The following is a 20,973-nucleotide window of genomic DNA, read 5'->3' as shown; positions in this document are numbered from 1 at the left end:
CATGTGGCTGCGGCAGAAAGGGACAAGAAGTGGGGGAGGCCCAAGAACTAGAAAATACAAATAGCTGGGCTGAGAACACTCTACAAGGAGAGGGTAGCTGGCTCCACAGTTGGTCATTTAGCAAGTGGAATGTGGAATGACAAACATTCCATTCTGTCAAGGGATCTTTTCCTTTCCAGAAAATCTTAGATCCCCAAGATAAGTCCTAGGGGCTGCACTAGCTATGAATTTGCCCATATCCTAAAGACAGTCATCTTCTGTTTATTTTTAGCAACCCACTGTCAGATGTTTTCAGGGAGCAGCTCCTCCTTATACCCACTGCTTTTTTGCACAGTTAATTACACTCCTAATGACAACGGTTTGAAAAATCCCAAGACAATTAAGTGCAAGAGAAACAATTCCAAGCCAAATACTGAGCTGAGGTGCCTGCTTGGTGGAGATGCTCTGCTTTAGGAGGAAGACTCAGCGGCCCTGGCTTTGGTTCAGGGGGCACGTTAAACATACAAACAAACAAGCAAAATACCTGGTGAGCTCTTCTTTAATCTTCAAGGGTTCATGTGGGTAGAATTTCACTCTAAAGCACATGGTGTATGGTGGATGAGCTGAAACATCATAAAGAAACAGCATGAGAAAAGCAGCAAAGACCATGAACTCAAGCACACACAGGCGAGTCAGCCATGCAGCCTTCCATCGAGCCTGGGGGGAGCGGGAGGAGGATTTTCTGAAAGAAGAAGAAACAAAGCAACAGTGACCACAAAACTCAATGGAAATGCTTGACAAGACACCTAAAGCAAACTAGGATACGGGCAACCTGGTCAGTCAGTACAGCTTTCCATGTCACGGCTCCTTCCTTCTCTCCAGGCCACAGCTTCAAATAACATTTTCTCTTCCACTTCTTTCCACTCTCTTCTGACACATACATTGTTCATAAGTACCACTCAGGATTTTGGCCTAGTGAAATATTTTTTTTAGCCTGTGAGATGGAAAAATGTCACCATACATGACTAGTTTTCCCAAAGTGATAGTGCCTTTGAACTAAAATCAAGATTCTTAAAATGCAGTCTGCCATGTACAGATCCTACTCTGTATAATTTTCACTATTATTTTAGTGTTATCTATCAATGAGGCAGTCGCTTGCATGAAAAGAAACACTTTTATAACTTCTTGCTTTGTCTGAATCAAGATGGCTATATGTAGACTAAAATTCTGGTTGAGGTTTATTGATTCTGGAATGTACTAATTGCATTAAAACATCCAGAACTCAGTAAGCTCCCAAGGGGATTCTATAGGATTTCTGATACCTTTAATTATAAGACCACTGTTGACTTGCAATATTAACCTAATAAATGCACACAAGTATCATAAGATACATTTAGATTTCAGTTAATATACAAAATGAGCATCTTAAAATCAAAGAAGTACGATGGTTAGTATTATTTCTATGGACCTGACATTATTATTTGTCTCTGAATCATGATGATGCTTGACATCATCTCTGAGTTTACATCCAAATGTGACTATGAAACAGCACTCTCTTCTGTCTCAAATCTTCTTTCATAATAAGCAGGGGTTAAATCACCAGTCAATTCTATAACGTCTGGGACTATTCTGTATGTAGACAAATTCTTTATGTAGAAAGGACTATCAGTATCAAAAATGAATGTATAATGAGGATAATTTAATCTGGAAAATAATTATTTAAAACAGTTTGAAAGAAAGCATCCAAGTCCCAGGAAAACATAGCAGCATCTTGCTAGGTACCTCCCCAAAGAAAAACTGATTAAAAATACACACGCACACACACAGGTGTCAGAACCCTTTACTCAATGCTCCACTTCTCCACCAGAAACTAGCAAATTTCTTAACTGAGTTGTTTGACTTGACTTAACTGTTTCTTAACTGACCATATGTTCCCTACATTTAAGAATGCCAGTCTAGGTTCGATACAGGATACAGGATGCTTGGGGCTGGTGCACTGGGATGACCCAGAGAGATGATATGGGGAGGGTGGTGGGAGGGGGGTTCAGGATTGGGAACTCACGTACACCAGTGGCGGATTCATGTCAATGTATGGCAAAACCAAAACAGTATTATAAAGAAAAATAATAATAATAATAAACAAAATAAATAAATAAAAAGAAAGGGAGCATTTTTCTGGAGCACTAGGGAAAAATGTACACCTCTTATACAGCAAAAAATGAAGAAAAACACAAATGGATACTCGGTTTTGATACAAAATATTTTATCTTTACATGTTCCCCAGGTTTTTTTCAATTTGTTTAAATCATCATCTCTAAAAAATGAGAACTACTAGTGTTTTTAATGATAAAATGTGTCCTTAATAGAAAGATTGAGACAGTTGTTATACAAGCAACAGAACAAAAAAGAAAACAGCATTTAAAAAAGGCTTTTTCTCTTTTCTTTCTTCCTCCTTTTATTAAAGTCCTCAAAATTAATACATGTTTAAGCACAACCAATGAAGCTAGAGAGACAGATAAGAGATGAAAGACAGACAGACAGATGGATACTGATAGAGAGACAGATGAGCCTTCCCCTTTCACTTTCCTTCCCTTTTGTCTCCATTCCTGTCCTTTCTGTCCCCCAGCTCCTCACCCCACCCCAGACTCGCCAACCACTGTTAACAACCACTTCATCTCTCTGCTTCTCCACTTTTGCCATCCTCACACATGATTACACACATAAGTAATTTTTTAATTTATTCTCACAAAATGAGATCATACTATGTATGTTTCTCTTATCTCATTCAACTATCTTGCCCATCCATCTAGGACATTAGGTACAGATCTAACTCACTGTCTATAACAATTGCATAATAGTTCATATGATACACTAGTATTCACCTTTTTTAATTATTCAGGTTGTTCCAACATTATAATACATGCATTCTATAATGTATACTATATATATTATTGATATATGTAATAATGAGTTATATCATTAAATGCAAGTGTTTTTATTCCATATATCATTAACTATTTCATATATTATTAAATATATATATTTTAATATAGACTCCCAATATTTGAATTTGGGGGAATAAAATCAGCTGGCTGAAGGCAAATAGAGAAAAGGAGGCTCACAGAAGGCAGACTCAAATGAGAGCTGTCATTTTCTCTTCTACCTGGTTAGCGTATTTCCTTGCCATGCCCTAGGCTGGCTTCAATAGGTATCTGAGCTAATTGGATACAAACTGGGATTTGCATTCCTCCTAAGGGACCACGCAGTGAGGCTCAGAGGTGGTCCCCAGGCAGCCATCTTTGAATTCCATGACTGTAGGCTAGCCTTTCAGCCATCCTTGTTCCAAGACCTGAGGCTTCAGAATGATCTAATGCTTCTCCCACATGGAGAGCCCTTCCAGCATTTGAAGACACAGCTCAAGGTCCTTCTGAGCCTTTTCTAAAATAAACATCCTTAGGGACTTGCCTGGTGGTCCAAGGGTTAAGAATCTGCCTTCCAATGCAAGGGATGTGAGTTCTATCCCTGGTCAGGGAAACAAGATTCCCAGATGCTGTGGGGCAACTAAGCGTGCACACCACAACTAGAGAGCCCATAAACCACAGCTACTGTGCCCATGTGCCACAGCTAGAGGAGCTGGCACGCTGCAATCAAAAGCTCACACTGCCAAAAAATTAACACAAATAAAATAAAATTAATATCCCCAGTTCTTGTAACTGCTCCTCATATGGGAGTTTTGAGTGCCCTCACCCTGGATATACTCCTGCCTCCCCTGTGCTTCCTCAAGCTTGGAGCCCCAGCAGTTGCCAGAGCTACTCAGGTGAGGGGACCATCACAGGCTTCGAACATAACTGTTGAACATAACTGTTGCTCCCTATCAACAGCCTCCTCTCAGTGCTGATTCACTCTGAGTTTACAGCAGACCAACAGCTGTAATTCTTTTCATACATGCTGCTAAGTCAGACAGAAAAAGTCACTAAGCTCCTGCCATCTCCCCCTCCATTTTCTGGGGTGTGATCATGGAAGAAATTAATACAAGGTTCCAGTGGTGGACTCACCACTAGACCCCTTATCAGAGAAGGGATGCCAAGCAGGTAGCAGAAGAATTAGGAGGTGGCTTTTTTCTTGTTTTTTAATATTTTTATTTGTTTAATTTTTGACCGGGTTGGGTCTTCATTGCAGGCTTTTCTCTAGTTATGGAGAGCAGGGGCTACTCTCTAGTTGTGGTGCTAGCTTCTTGTTGCAGAGGCTTCTCTCGTTGTGGAGCGCAGGCTCTAGGGTGCTTAGGCTTTAGTAGTTGCTGCTCCTGGCCTCTAGAGCACAGGCTCAATAGTTGTGGTGCACAGGCTTAGCTGCTTTATAGCATACGGGATCTTCCCAGATCAGGGATAGAACCTGTGTCTCTTGCATTGGCACGCAGATTCTTTACCATTAAACCACCAGGGAAGCCTAGACGTAGCACTTTTCAAGTCTGAAATTTTCTACCCATTTTTTTCTACCATCATATATACCCCCACTGTGGTCTCATACTGATCCAGCATCATTGACCCTGTGTTGCCAACGAAAGAAAAAAATTTTCCTATAGGTTAAAAGAAGTGCATGATCTTGACATAATGAACCACAGGTAGTAGCAGGCTTCTCCTTAGAGAACACACTGAAGGCTGTGGATGCAAAATTATATTATAGAGCAAGAAGTAAAGCCAAGGAATGCTCCTTCACAGGGCTGGAAGAAGCTGAAAAGATAAATCATTTCCCCCTAAAATGTTGATGACAAGATTTATGAGGGTTTGGACCTATACGTGTTATTCAGCTTTCCAACCTCAGAGTTGCTTATTGATAAAGGGTTAGTTCTCTCCCTGTCTAGATGAATGAATGAATGATGGTGCCCAACCTCTGAGGCAGATGTTAAGGCGAACAGCCATGTGCTGCTATGACATTCATCCCATTAGAACACTGGTCTAGAAGGTCCACAGTCTGAGTCACTACAGCAATTTCTAGGATTTCTATTTTGAACAATCTCAGGTCCTACAAATCCATCTCTGCCCTTCAACAGCTGGAACAGATTCAGGGACTCTGGAGTTGGTTACAATAGCTACTTCTAGTGGGAGGATTAATTCAAATCAACAAAAATTTTGAGCACCTCCTAGGTATCAGGCACAGGTTTAGATATAAACAAAAAATTCTGTCTTCATGGAGAACACATTCTAGTGGGATAAATAGATATAAAATAAAAATAAATAAATGAAATATGTAGGACATTTGAAGCTCATAACTGCTATGGAGAAGAATAAAGAATTTAAGGGGAGAGGGAAGACCATCCCCATCCCTGTTACCTTTTCTCATCTCCACACAAGCAAATTCCCCAACCTAAGTGCAATTCTCTTTATTACCTTCTAGAAAATTAAAAAAGGGGAGAAATACAATTATGTAAAATTTTAAATCATTAAACCCAAATATGTTGGCAGTGGTTTAGGGTCAAAAGCTCAGCTTTGGAGCACTGGCAGACACACCACCAGCTGCATAAATGCTGGAAAAGGAGCTTTTCCAGGCTCCAGCTGACAGCTGGCATGCGCTCCCCGGGACTAGTCTAAGGTCAAAATCCTCTTGTGGAGATGAGCCCACTCCCTTCGTCTAGCAGCTCAGTCTCTCTGCTATTCCAGCTTCCATGCCTTATTCTTAAGCTACAGAGAAAGAGGAATAGGGTAAAAGATGGCACTTATCTGCCCAAACATTTGGTTCAGAAGAGGAATTGGAAATGTCTGATGAAGGAGCTATCTATAGAACAAGAAATACCCAACACAGAGGTAACATGTAGGCAGTAACTCCTATGCTCTGCTAGGGGCCCTTCCCCGACAGTGTCATCATGAAAAGCCACTATGTGGCTTTACTACATGGGGCACCCCACAGGGGACAACACCCTCGTTCACTTCTACTGTGGTACTAAGGCTCTGGCATCAGTGACAGAAGCACACAGGATGACGGGAAACCCAAGCCCATCAGGAGTGCTCAAACCTCAAAAGAGACTTCAGACAGTGATCTTAAGCAAGACACTTAACGTCTCTGTTTCCTGCTTTGGAAGAGGGAACAGCATCAGGGGGCATGTCAACCTCCCCAGAGGTGTTTGGACAGATCCAGCAGGTTCTTGGTACACACACATGGCACAGCATCCCAACAAAGTTCACATTTAGGTAAGCACTCCTAACAGAAGAACAGAAGGAAAAGGAAGGCTGGATATGGGAGGGAAGGGAAGACTGAATTGCACTTAAGTCAACAGCTGAAAAGCATTTACTCAGCCATGTAAGTGCTAAAAATGAGAACATCACTGAGGAGCAGAGTAGGGAAAAATATAAAATCCACTTTAAAATGCTGGGAGCAGGTAATCGCCCCAAGAACAGCAGGGTTCCTCTGGCACAACCCTTTGTTACCTGCCAGACAAAGGCTGGGGAGACCAAGTGCCACTGCAGGGAAGCTCAGGGGCCCCTTTTTTGCATCAGCAGATCCCAGGGCATTGTCATTTGGGTGGTTTGTTAACAGTGAGAACATGGGGAGAGGAACAACCGTTTATAAAGCAGAGACAGACTTCATCTCCACTTTGAGATCTTGCCCAGAAATGAGGATAGGGATAAGAAACGATTAGGTGAGCAGCCTCCCCGGTGAAAACGCAAATAAAAAAAAGACTTTCTATTTTTAATCAGCATGCAAACATGTTAAGTCGCTTCAGTCATGTTCGACTCTATGTGACCCTATGGAGTGTAGCCTGCCAGACTCCTCTGTCCATGGAATTCTCCAGGAAAGAATACTGGAGTGGGTTGCCCTTCCCATCTCCAGGGATTTTTAACCAGTAACCATCCTCAAATCTTATAAAAATAAATAGGTGAAACTTTTTTTTGGCTGGTGAAACATACCTCAGCAATTTTTCCTAAAATACAGTGGTCTTCCTCCAATCATTATAAAGAACAGTAGAAAAACATAACTTTGGGAACATACATATAAACTCATGATCCTTCTCATGCACATTTTGGCTGACAGCTATGAACCACCTCACCACACACCTCCCCCACCCCAACTCTGTTCAACAGCAGTTAAAGCATAGCACCCATGGCTCCAACAGGCATTTGTCAGGACAGTACTTATACCTAAGAATGTGTCTCTCATGCCTCCCTCTGGACTCTTGAAAACAGAAGTGTGATCCATTTTTCAGACTTTCAGACTCTGGAAAAACCACTGCAAAGGGTTTGGTGTTGCAGAAAGGACCCCTAGCACTGCAAGTAAGAGGCTTACTTTTCAAAGGACATCAGGCAGGCATCAGGGGTCCTTGGCCTGTTCAGCACAACTGACACCTTTTTATTCCTAACCAAAAGTCCCTCCCAGGTCCTTTCAGGGGCTTTAGCTTGAGAGCTGAGGGCCACACCCCACGTCTCCATTGGGCAGCAGCGCAAAGGGACACTGATGAGCCACGTTCGGTGAAGAAACAGCTCGGGAGCACATGCTCTTTCTGAGTATGTGGAAAAAGGCACTGCGTGCTGAAAGGGCAAAGCATTACTCATAACAAACTGTAACTCAAATAAATCAGCCACCGAGAACTGCTCTCTTAACAACTGCTCTCTTCTAGTTGGAAATGATTATTACCATTAAGTGACAACTGTTACTATCATCATCAACGGCACAGGTAATCCCTCCATCCCTCTTTGACTGAAATGACATGCAGCAGCCTCCAAGATGTTACTGGTACTGCACCTCCTCTACTTCCAAAGCAGAGATTAAAAACATTTCTTTAACTCATCTTCCTCCTGTTATAGCTCTCTCTTATGTTTTAATCACACACACACACAGGCACAGGCACATCCACACCCACACACACACCCACACCCGCATGGGGAGAATGAAGTCACCCTCTAAGCACTCTTTTAGGGGACACTGGAGTGCTGAGCAGCTGCCTCACAAATGCTTGTTCTTGGAATTCTCTGACTGCCTGTGCTGCACAGGAGAAGCTCCTTCAGGGACTTTGATATTCAACATGCCTAATCTCAAGTTCACCATTTGAACAAATTGGTATAAACTTAAAACTCTCAACTCTCATTTCCTCATCTGCAAAATGGGGATAAGAATGCAACCAACCACCTAAAAGTAAGGATCTGTGAAATTTCTCTACAAAGGATAAGAGAGTAATTATTTTTCACTTTGCTGGCATCATGGCAGCTATCTCAACTACTTCCATCAGAAGTTGCAGGGTAGAAGCAACCACAGACATGATGTAAACAAATGGCATGATGTGTTCTAATAAAACACTGAAATCTGAATTTAATACACTCCTCATGTCACAAAATATTCTTTCCTTCTGACCATTTAAAAATATGAAACCTACTCCCAGCCTATGGCCATACAAAACAAGATGGCAGGTTGGGTCTGGCCCAGGGGTCCTGTTAACAGAGACCATGATGAGGATGACACCAGTTCATGAAGTAGAGTGCCCAGCAGACTGCCTGAGACCTTCACACTCAAACCAGAGGAGTTACTATCACCCTAGAGGTTGAAGAAGAAACCCATGTGGATGTCGTAGAGTCTTTTAACTTGACCTAAGTCACATATCTTGGTTCAAAGGGAGAGAGGGGGACTGTCATTTCTTAGGAAGGAGTGGGGATGGAATACTCATGAAATAGGTGCCCAGATGAAGAGATATTTGGCAGTTCTGCTTCTAAAGAGGAACTTTGCTGCCTGGGACTAGGGTGCAGGACCTGAAAATTTCAGTCAAAAAATGTTAGTAAAAGTACATGAAACCGAAGGCAGGAGATCCAGGTGCCTGCTTGCTGCAGATGTTGTGTAACTCACTGGCCCCTCAGGAGTAATGTTGGTTGGTATAAATCAACTAGTAATAATAATTATTATTATTATAACAGCAAAATGCAAAATTACTTATGTAACTTGGTACTGAGGTGTTTTTTCTTACCACAAAAATGCATCTAAAAATGAGGCGTTATAAAGTATTTCCAGCCAAAGGGAAACAGAAATGAATAGAGCTTTCCTAACCCAGTTGACCCAGATTTGAACCACCTCTAGGATTCATATACCAAGCATGGACTCTCTTGGCCCATCACAATTATCATTTCGACTTTTGTGCTGCCAACACATGAAGTTTTGAATCACATCACCCATTATGAAACAACATGGGCACTCTGGAAGGAGAAAGGAAGCCCTGAAAGTATCTCCCTGGTGCCATAAAGGCTTCCGCTGGAGGATGCTCCTTTTCCTCCACTTTCTCCACCATTCCTGCCACATTCCCTCTCTTCCATAAGAAGTGCTGGGTCCTCCCCAAAGCATAACATTGTACTCAATCAAAGTGACATCCATGTCACCACCAACCACATTATTAAAAATTAGAAACCCATGGCTTACCAAATGTGCAAGTCAATTAGAATTGTACATTATAAATTTTAGGTATTTTGTCATTACTTTTGTTATCATTATTTCTATCCATGTTGTGAAATAAAGAAAGAACACAATGTGGAAATTATTTATAGGCCCAAACTGCCTATAAATGGGCTTTTTCAGAGAAGGATCAAAAAAAAAAAAAAAGAAGTTTTAGATGAAATAGTCAAACCTGGGAGAAAGGAAGACAGTTGGCTAAACCTACTAAGCTATGATGAGAATAAAAAAAACCTGCCCCTAAAGCTGGAAAGAAGCACTGGAGAGAAGAAAACTGAAGAGGGCAAAACCAGCCAAAACTAAACCACAGCAGCTGGGGACTTAGTGTTACGCACTTGACTGATGCAAGGGGTTTTGTTCAGATGTGTGAGTTTTACTTTGTCTTTAAAGAATATGGCAGTTTAAATTCTTCTGCCTGTTCTCTAAAAGGAGCAGTTTGGTTCTAGACAACAAGCATTTATTATGAACTTACCACTTGCAGAGGCTTATAGTAAGCCATGGACCAAGTAAGAAATCTTCCAAACTAAATACTAGGGATTAGATGAGTATATCTATATGCCTGAGGACAACAGGCCAGGTTGCCCCCAAAGATCTAGCGATGGGGCTACAGTCCAAGGCGTGTTTGAAGAAGTAAAATGTTTGAAGTTTTACTGTCAGAACATATGATCAAGGTCAACAAAGAATAACACATATACAAAGGAGAAGAAATGAGCCACAAAACAAAATCATGAAGGCTACCCAAACAGTAAATAGGAATGATAAAGGGTGTGGGAAATCTAAATTGGGGTGCTTGGTGCAGTGAGCTGGGTAGTGTAACCCCCAAATTTCATAGAAACCTGAAATCCCTGAATGTGACCTCATTTGGAAACAGGGTCTTTGAAGATGCAATTAATTAAGATGAGGTCATTATGCCTGTGTGCATGTGTGCTAAGTCGCTTCAGTTGGGTCCAGCTCTGTGCAATGCTATGGACTGTAGCTCACCAGGCTCCTCTGTCCATGGGATTTTCCAGGTAAGAATACTGGAGCAGGTTGCCGTGCCCTTCTCCAGGGGATCTTCTCAGCCCAGGGACTGAATCCAAGTCTCACGTCTTACCACCAGTGCCACCTGGGAAGCCCCATACTGGGTTAGGGTGAGCCCTAAATCCAGTGACTGATATCCTTTATAAAAGATGGAGGGGGAAATTAAGATACAGACACAGAGAAACATAAGGAGAAGGCAACGTGAAAATGGAGGCAGACACTGGAGTGAGGCAGCCTCAAGCTGAGGAAGGAATGCCAAGGCTGGCCAGCGATCTTCAAGAGTGAGAGGAGCCTTCAGAGGGAGTACGGCCCTGTTGACACCTCGACTTCAGACTTCTAGCCTTCAGAACTGCGGCAGAATCAATTTCTATTGTTTTAAACCAGCCGTTGTATGGTACTTTGTTTTCGCAGCCTTAGGAACTAATAGCAAAGGGAATAATTGGAAGAATAGAATTATCATCCAAACGAGTCCCATGACTGGGTATGGACCTGTGGCTGTTCTCCTGTTCCTGACACCAGAGCAAAATCTATGCTTCTGGTGTATGCGTGCATGCAGAGTTTCTCAGTCGTGTCCAACTCTTTGCAATCCCATGGACTGTAGCCCACCAGGCTCCTCTGCCCATGGAATTTCCAAGGCAAGAATACTGGAGTGGGTTGCCATCCCAATCCAGGGATCGAACCCACATCTCCTGCATTGGCAGGTGGGTTCTTTACCCCTGAGCCACCAGGAAATGCTCCTGGTACCCTCTGTCTGTGCTACAGCAGAGTACGTGCTCCCTATTAACAAAATTATATTAGCCCCCAGGACTACTGGAAAACCAAGGAATGATACACAAGCATAAAGTGTCATAAATATTACCAGAAACACAAATTATAAACCATCTCAGGCCTCCATGAAAAACAATCATAACTTTGGGGAGGAAGCACCAAAGATATCAGCCAGCAACTTGACTCAACAGTGTTCTTATGGCTGAACCCAAATCCATGTGTTTTACAGAGAATGGGGTGCTCTGCACCCTGATTTGCATGCAGAAGCCATTTCCAAGAACCTTTATCCCTTCACAGTGCTTGGTGGCACCACAGTACTTGATATATAGAGCAAGAATAAGATTTTAACTCTTCTCCTGGTCTAACTAGGCACCAGCCAGGATTAAGCAAAGAGTCTGTTTAGAAGACTAAGTAGGCCTTCTTTCATCCAGGTCTCTATTTCTGCAGTACATGCTTAATGCATAATGCACTTTGATTCCTTTCTTCCTATCTTTACTCTTTTCTTGACTTTTGCATAAAGCTCCCTCCCCTTTTATGTTCTCTCTTCATTATCAAGTGATATATGAATATATTCTCACTGAAAAGATCAGAGTGAAATGTAACTATATGTAGTAAGACATGAAGGCCTCACCTCTGTCTACTTCATTCTCTTTCCCAGAGGTAACTACAGTCAGTATACATCTATTTAGTCCGTCTTCAGTGCATTTTCATAGTCATATAGATAATATGTATTTATTTCCAAATAATGATCTTTATATTTTCATTTATGATCATTCTATACTTGGTATTTTACTTGCTTTTTAAACTCTACTATATATCTAATAAATATTTTGGTGTCAATAAAATATGTCTGTTTTTTTTCTTTAAATGACTACATGTACTCCATATAATTTATTTAGCCTGGCCAAAACTTCTAAGCTTTTTATTCCTTCCAGTTCCCAGTGTGATAAGCAATATTCCAATGGACACAATGGACATCCTTGCATAATATATACACATGCTGGAATAAATTTTGCTTTCAACAGACTCACAAATGACCTTGTACCAAAGACATAGGGATTTTTAATCTTGAAAGATACAGCCAAATTTCCCTCCCAGATGGCTTTACCAGTTTATATACTCCCACCAGAAGTGTTACCCTCATCCTCATCGACTGGCTATTATCAATATTTACAATTTTCCTGGTAAAATAAGGGCTTCCCTGGTGACTCAGTGGTAAGGAATCTGGCTTCTACTGTAGGAGACATAAGAGATGCAGGTTCAACCCCCAGGTCAGGAAGATCCCCTGGAGGAGGGCATGGCAACCCAGTATTCTTGCCTGGAGAATCCCATGGACAGAGGAGTCCAGTGGGCTACAGTCCATAGGGTGGCAAAGAGTCAGATACAACTGAAGTGACTGAATAGCAGTATAAAAATATTTTGTTTTAATTTGTATTTTCCTTGTTACTAACGATGTTGAACATCTGTTTATAAGTTTATCGCCCACTTATTTTTATTCCTTCTATGTGGTGTTTTTTTTTTTCCACAATTTTCTACTGAGTTTTTCTTTGGGCTTATAGCATCAACTTTTTATAGTCTGCATATTACTACTTTTTATATACTTGACAAATGTTCTTCCCATTATTTTGCTTGTATTTTAATTCATTTATAATTCATTTTATAATCATTCATCCAACAAATATTTACTAGGAATCGACTCTGTAGAGAAAACAAACCAAATATTCTAGTACAAACACTTAAATTTTGTATAAATTTGTTAGCATCTTGCTTTGTTACTTCTGGGTTTGATGTTTTCCTTAGGAAATCCTATTTGACTCCATAATTACAAAAAATACTTCTGATATTATACACCACATGAACAAAATAAAGAATAAAAATCATATTACTATCCGAATAGATGTATCAAACTCAAATCTATTTATGATCTTTAAAAAAACTCTCAACAAAGTATGTATAAAGGGAACATACTTCAACACAATAAAGGCCATTTGTGACAAGCTACAGATAATAAACGATGCTTGCTCTTTGGAAGAAAAGCTATGAAAAACCTAGGCCGTATATTAAAAAGCAGAGACACCACTTGCTGACAAAGGTCTATATAGTCAAAGCTATAGTTTTTCCAGTAGTTGTGTATGGATGAGCGAGTTGGACCATAAAGAAGACTGAGCACCAAAGAACTGATGCTTCTGAAATGCGGTGCTGGAGAAGACTCTTCAGAGTCCCTTAGACAGCAAGGAGATCAAACCAGTTAATCCTAAAGGAAATCAACCGTGAATATTCATTGAAAGGACTGATGCTAAAGCTCCAATACTTTGGCCACCTGATGCGAAGAGCTGACACATTGGAAAACACTGTGAAACTGGGAAAGATTGAGGGCAGGAGGATAGGAGGGTGACAGGATGAGATGGCTGGATGGCTTCACTGACTCAGTGGACATGAGTTTGAGCAAACTCTGGGAGATAGGGACAAGGAAACCTGGTGTGCTGCAGCAGTCCATGGGTTTGCAAAGAATTGGACACAACTTAGCAACTGAACAACAACAACAACAACAGCTAGTATATTCAACAGTGAAACGCTGAAAGCTCTTCCTTCTAGATCAGGAATGAGACAGGGATAATCCCTCTTATAACTTTCATTTGACATAGTATTAGAAGTCCTACAATACTAATTAGGCAAGCAAAATAATAAAAGGCATCCAAGTTGGAAAGGAAGACTCTGATGCTGGGAGGGACTGGGGGCAGGAGGAGAAGGGGACGACAGAGGATGAGATGGCTGGATGGTATCACCGACTCGATGGACATGAGTTTGAGTGAACTCCGGGAGATGGTGATGGACAGGGAGGCCTGGCGTGCTGCGATTCATGGGGTCACAAAGAGTCGGACACGACTGAGAGACTGAACTGAATTGAAGTTGGAAAGGAAGAAGTACAACTGTCATTACTTTCAGGTGACATGATGTTATATAGAGAAAACCCTGAAGACTCCACCAAAAAACTATTAGAACTGATGAGTGAATTCATTTATGTTGCAGGATACAAAATCAATACAGAAAAATCTGTTGTGATTCTATAAGTTAATAACAAACTATTGGAAATGGATATTAAGAAAACAATCCCATTTATAGTTGTATCAAAAGAATAAAACACCTAGGAATAAATTTAACCAAACAAGTGAAAGACTTGTATGCTGAAAACTACATGACAGTAAGGAAAAAAGTTGAAGGTGACACAAATAAATAGAAAGATATTATGTGCTCATGGATTAGAAAAATTAATATTGTTAAAATAGCCATACTACCTGAAACAATCTAGAGATCCAATGAGATTCCTATCAAAATTCCAATGACATTTTTTAACAGAAAATGTTTAATCTCAAAATTTGTATAGGGCCACAAAAGACCCCAAATAACCCCCCCAAAAAATCTTGAGACAGGAGAATAAAGTTGAAGGCATTATGCTCCCTGATTTTAAACTCTATTGCAAAGCTATAATAATTAAAACCATATGGTATTTGCATGAAAACAGACACATGGACCAACGGAACAGAAGAGAGAGCCATAAAATAAACCCACCCATATACAGTCAATTAATTTATGACAAAGGACCAGAAAATACACAATTGGAAAAGAACAGTCTCTTCAATAGTGTTAGTTTTATCATAATCTTTGATGCTTAGCAATTGAAATATCACAATTTTTTCAATTATCCTTCTCTATTTTAATAGATTAATAGCAAATCACTTGCTTATTGTATAACCCTCTGTTGTTATTTAGTCGCTAAGTCATGTCCGACATCCTCTAACAAGGCCAAAAAATAAAGTATTACCAAAAAATAAAACACTCCTAAATTTTTACTTAAACTTCCTATAAATTATTAGATATATTTAGCTTTTGAATTCGTTATTAATCCCATGCATGATGTGAAGGATGGCTTTAGTTTTTCCCCAAGTGAACACGTAACCCTAAAATTATACCTTGAATCTTTATATTTCTGATAAGAATTATAACCTTTCTTACAACCTATATTTCCAAACATAATGGGACTGTTTTTCTCTGTTCTACTGATTCTTTTCCTATTCCTAACTCTATCTTAATTACTTTATGAGTCTATCATGAGGCCTCTTTTAATTACTATAGCTCATAGTCCTTGATTTGCTATCTAACAGAACAAGCACTCCATCATTGTTCATTGTTCTTTTTTGCATATTTATTGGCTACTTTTGAGCATCTTATTTTGCAAATAAGCCTTAGAATCAATTTGTTAAATGCCATAGAGAACCTGATTGAAACTGTGATGTGAAAAATTATTGAATGTACATATTAATATGTGACAAATTGATTTCATTAATATTAACCTGAAACATGAGAAGTCTGCATTTATTGAGCTCTCTTAGGTACAGTAACTCCACAGTAATATTTCATAGTTTTATTTATATAGATCTTACACATTATAAGAAATTTATGTTTTTACTTGTTATTGCTATTATAAATAATAGCACTTCTTTTTTATTACATTTGAGAAACTGTTACTGCTTGTATATAAAAAAGCTATTGTATTAGAATGTTAGTTTTATATCAAAGGTTAAAAGCCATATTAGTTGTTGGAAAGGGGTAGGGAAGTAAGGCAGGTGGAGAACCTGGAGAGATCCAGAGAGGACGTAACCAAGGTTAAGATGTTTTATGGAGCTCTGAGAAGGAATTCAGATCCCTCAGCACCCTAGGCTTGGCTAACAGAGTGAAAGGTAGGGGCAAGACAAAGAAATCCCAGAGCTTAGGGAAAGTGACCCTTTGGAACTTTGGAGCACACCAAGGAAATGGCAGCATGACGTGTTTAAGCAGAGAGTGAGCCTTATAGATAGTGTGCCAAGTTTCAACCCTGAGGCTGAAGCATGGCATGGAAGAGGCTAAGCAATTTCAGCTTGTCCCAGTGGTGAATACAGATGTGCTGAGATGCAACCAGTGAAAGAGACGTGCAGTGGGGACCACAGGAGGGCAGAGTCTATAGCCTATAGCTGTGAAGGTCAAGACCATGGCAGGAGCCAGAGGTCTCAGCAGCACATGCCAGCGCACACTCTAGTGGCACCACTGCATCCAGAGAGGATGCAATGGGAGTGGTGCCAGCAACCAGAGGCCAAATCGTGTAAGACACAGGAGTCCTGCAGGACTCAGAGGATTCTGGGCTTGAGAGATGTCACCCTTGCAGCCATGATGGATGCTAAGTTTGCTTCTCGTGCCACATGATACTGTTTATGGAGAAGGACAACATATGGTATGCATTTTCATACTTAAATTATGAATTCACTAAGTAATTTGCTGAAAGAGATCAAATACTAAACTGGCAGATCCTGAGTTACCCTGAAGTAACAAGGTTAAACTTTTCAGAGGAGACAGGGGTACACAGCAAGTGGAATTCAATCATGGGGAAATAAGGTTCTATTTCCATACTTCTACCTGGAGAAGGGAAAGGCTACCCACTCTGGCCTGGAGAATTCCATGGACTGTATTAGTCCATAGGTTCGCAAAGAGCTGGACATGACTGAGCAGCTTTCACTTCACTTCCATACTTCTGAGTCATAATAACTTTTTAAAACCTTTACATGCTTGTATAATTTGTGTGATTATATAGATCCTATTGGACATACAATTTTTGTCCTCTTGATGTGTGTCTCTATATACATACACATTGGGCTACATTCCAGAGTCATGGGGACAAGGCTAAAAGCTCGTAGGTTTGAAGTGAGAAGTCAGTGTGTATTACATAGCAACATTCCTGCATGGAAAGCAAGGACTCTGAAAACAAAACATTCAAAATACGCACTTCATTTAACACTTTGCTTACAGGCAGTCTATTATCTGAGTAGTTTAGAAAGAAAATAATAATCACCAGCTCACTCCACATTTGTACCTATGGATACAATGATAGAAAAGGAAAATGAGAAAGATATTCCCTCAGTGCTTCCCAAGTAAATTATAAAGCCTATCTAAATTCTTACCTAATGTACAAGGAATGATTAAAAGTTGACTTTAAAATTTCAGTTCTGGGTAGTATGGACTAATTACACCCCATCCTGTTTCTTGTATTGACTGCAGCTATAATACCTGGACAGAATACAGTGCAGCAGCAATTTGAGGTCTCTGGAAAGTAAACAATAGCAGGAAGATTGGAAACAAAGACAAGAATTAAAAGGATCAGCGAACCAGTGTTGAGATCATCACATATTCTCTTCTGTGTCCCCTGGACAGAACTCAGAGATACCTGGACATCAGTACAAACTTAGAAGCTCCTAGTTAAGGCCTGAAGAGCAAGAAAAGGGGTTCCAGCAGCAACAAAAATAGCAGCAAGTGGGCAGAAGATTTTCTTTCAGGAAGGTTTTAAATCTAGTATCTTTACTTGTAAAACTACTCACATTTTGTATTTCATATTGGGTGAGCTTTGGTAATTTGTGGGTTTTGAGGAACTATCAAACTTACATACCTAGAGTTTTTCTGTGGGGTCTGTAGTGACATCTCCTCTTTTGTTCCTGATATTGGTAGTTTGTCTTTTTTTTTTTTTTCATGAGTCTTGCTAGAGGTTCATCAATTTTTCTTGATTTTTTCAAAGACCAACTATTCTTTTAATTTTCTGTATCATATATTGGTAAATACAGGAACTTGGATGAATTTGAGTTATTCATGCTGAGTTAAAGTAGCCAGTTTCAAAAGATTACAAACTGTATGACTCAATTTTTGTGACATTCTCAAAAGATACAAACTATATTGACAGAGAATAGATCAGTGGTTGTTAGTTGTTTGGGGAGTGGAGAGTAACTACAAAAGGACCACAAAAGTAAGGTTTTGGGGGAGATGTGTTCTGTATCCTGACTGTGAAGATGGTTGCACAAATCTGTGTGTTAAAAATTCACAGCACTACAGAACAAAACGAAGCCAGTTTTACCGTGTATTCATTTAAAAAGCCAAATTTAAAGTAACTCCTAAGTTTAGAGGAGAAATAAGACTAGTTTAAGAAGTTTCTCAATTTTAAAATTTATAATTAATGACTGTCCAGTTTTTTTAAATCAAATATTGCATTTTCCTAATAGATTTGAGGTCACCGTAAAAGTTAAGTTTGATGATACTTATTTTTAACAAGATTTGGGGGAAATAAGAACTCTCATGTAACATTAGAGGAGTAAATTACTATAAGCTCTTTGGATGGGTATTTATCTCTAAGGAAAGATTAAATGTATATTCTTTTTGATCCAACAATTCTATTTTTAGGAAATTCTAGTACAGATGGACAATATGCAAGAATATACATATAAGCATGTTTACTACAGCATAATTTATAATAGGAAAAGACTATAAACAATGTTGATGTTCATTAATAAGTAAATCACATAGATGTATACAATTAAATATCAGAAAACCATTTTAAAATTTTTGTTTATTCATTTTTTACCTTCTCCACACAGCATGCAGGATCTTAATTCCCTGACCAGGGATAGAACCCAACTTCCCTGCATTGGAAGCTCAGAGTCCTAACCACTGGACCACTAAGGAATTCCTGAAAACCATTTTTTAAAAGAAGTTAATCATCAATCACTCATTTTGATTTAAAAACTCTAAAATTATTAAGACAATGACAAGATGAAGAGTCATGCATAGAGACTGATCTCATTTTTGTTTACAAAAGGCCTTATATAAGTTGGGGGAACTTATATGTAAAGGAAAATTTCCAGAAGGATATACAAATATTGTTAGTTATCTCTTTGAAGTAAGCATGGAGATATAAGGGAGAAGAGAAAGGAAATAGTTTAAACTTTTCTGAACTGCTAGAAAAACCACAAGCATGATACTAGCAAAAAATTATTTTTAAAAATACTAGTAAGATATAATAACGATTTTGTAGAAAGTTTATTCATCAGGAGAGCTGGTCTCCTGACTACTCTGGTAATCCACATAGTCTGAGGGATCTTAATGAGGTCAGGGCAAAGGACTGGAAAGCTGGTTATCACTCATGAGTGAGATGGGAATGGAGTAAATTCTTCATTGAAGGAATTATTCTCTTACTATCTCCTCAAAGGCAGTCAGAATATAAACTGCATATCCACAACCAAAGTAAGATCAAATCAGACAATCCTAAAAGAAATCAAGCCTGAATGGACTTGATGCTTTGAAAGGACTGATGGTGAAGCTGAACCTCCAATACTTTGGCCACCTGATGCGAAGAACTGACTCACTGGAATAGACCCTGGTGCTGGGAAAGATTGAAGGCAAAAGGAAAAGAGGGACGCAGAGGATGAGATAGTTATATAGCATCACTGACTCAATGAACATGAATTTGAGCACACCAGGAATAGTGAAGGACATGGAAGCCTGGTGTGCTGCAGTCCATGAGGTTGCAAAAGTTGAACACAACGAATGAACAACAACCAAAGAGGAAGCTGCCTGGGGTTCTGCAACCAGATCTGTTGATAAATTCATGGATGAGTTCCATGGATTGGTTGGACCCAGTTTTTCCGGGTTAACAGTCTTTATGCCTTAGTTTAAATTTTTTCCTAATTTACATTATAGTGACTGTTTCTAGGACACATGTATAAGAAAACAATAAATTCTTGATACTAAAAGACATCATCAACAACCACAAAACTAGCCTTGTGATCTTGAGAAAAATTACATAATTTTTTGTTTGCTAATGTTCTTAACAATACAACAGAGGACCAGGTAACAGGTAAGACCCTTACCCTTCGGGTAAGAACCTTACTAGTTCCTAGAATCAGTGAGTCACCATGTCTGGTTAGAAACTGAATTTTACACAATTATTTTTCCAAATTCAGATTCTATTTGTCGTTAGATTAAAACCAGCCAGTAGTCATATGTCAATCTTGAAACTATTTTTACAAAACATTATATATTCTGAATTGGTTGTTCAGATTTACTAATTGTAGATACAAAGCTCTTAAGCAGAAAAATATTCACCAATTTAAAATTTTCTCTTCTATTAAGTACTGAAATACATCTTACTTTATAGATGTTATATTTTAAAAATGTGTGTGGCTTAAGGAAACTATTTCATGACGTTTAAGAACCAAAGTCAAAGAACGATTTACTAAAAATAACTTTACTGGAAATTTGCCTAAATATTTTAAAATATATAAAAACAATATTAAAGCTTTAAGGGATAAAGTAGTTAAGGGATAAAAGCCAAGGATCAGCTAGTTTTTTTCAGATAAATTAGTTTATTCTCATTAGCCTACATGTCATTCTATACAGAGCTCCCTGGTACCTGTGTCCTGCTACTTAATCTTGGATGGTTGTCCCAACTCTGTTCCAGCCTCACCTCAAGGGGCTGACTTCTCTGAACTTTCCATGCATTGCTGCCCCTTGCCTGCACCTCACACATCTTTCTTGCCCTCTCCCTGCAGCATCTTTCACCCACAGCAGTTCTGGGTGCTAGCCTGAACAGCCCGGCTGGCTGTGAGTCCTGCACTGATCAGACAGTCTATTCTTGAGAGACAGGAAAAGAAAGGGAAGGGACAGACAGACAGAGGTCTGAGTGAGGACAGAAAAGGGAGAGAGCAGGAGAGTAAAAGGGAAGAGTTAAGGAATTGATATGTTGGTTACTAGTTTGCCATCATAATTCAGTTTCTTCCTTCTCTTACTTAAAAACCTTGCCTCAAATAATTTCTTCATATTTAAAAAAAGAAAAGACTCCCTTGAATGATGACTAGTGACCTAATACATACTAACCTGATCTCTGATGAGAAACTGACTTATCACCCACATTTTAGAGCCCTGGGAAGGTTGACA

At 39.5% G+C, this 20,973-nt stretch overlaps 1 protein-coding gene across 10 annotated transcripts in view; it reads right to left on the bottom strand.

The window, feature by feature from the left end:
- FRMD3 (FERM domain containing 3) overlaps positions 1-20,973 on the bottom strand; it is a 416,578-nt gene that overhangs the window by 127,585 nt on the left and 268,020 nt on the right. For all 10 annotated transcript variants that reach the window (XM_060409135.1, XM_060409137.1, XM_060409136.1 and 7 more), the window contains one exon: positions 524-602. In XM_060409135.1, coding sequence (XP_060265118.1) covers positions 524-602 — 79 coding nt within the window. The remainder of the gene's footprint in view (positions 1-523; positions 603-20,973) is intronic.

Source organism: Ovis aries, chromosome 2 (assembly GCF_016772045.2).
Source record: "Ovis aries strain OAR_USU_Benz2616 breed Rambouillet chromosome 2, ARS-UI_Ramb_v3.0, whole genome shotgun sequence".
NCBI classification, from domain to species: Eukaryota; Metazoa; Chordata; class Mammalia; order Artiodactyla; family Bovidae; genus Ovis; species Ovis aries.
The sequence above is the reverse complement of the archived record's forward strand: the minus strand, read 5'-3'. Positions and strand labels throughout refer to the sequence as shown.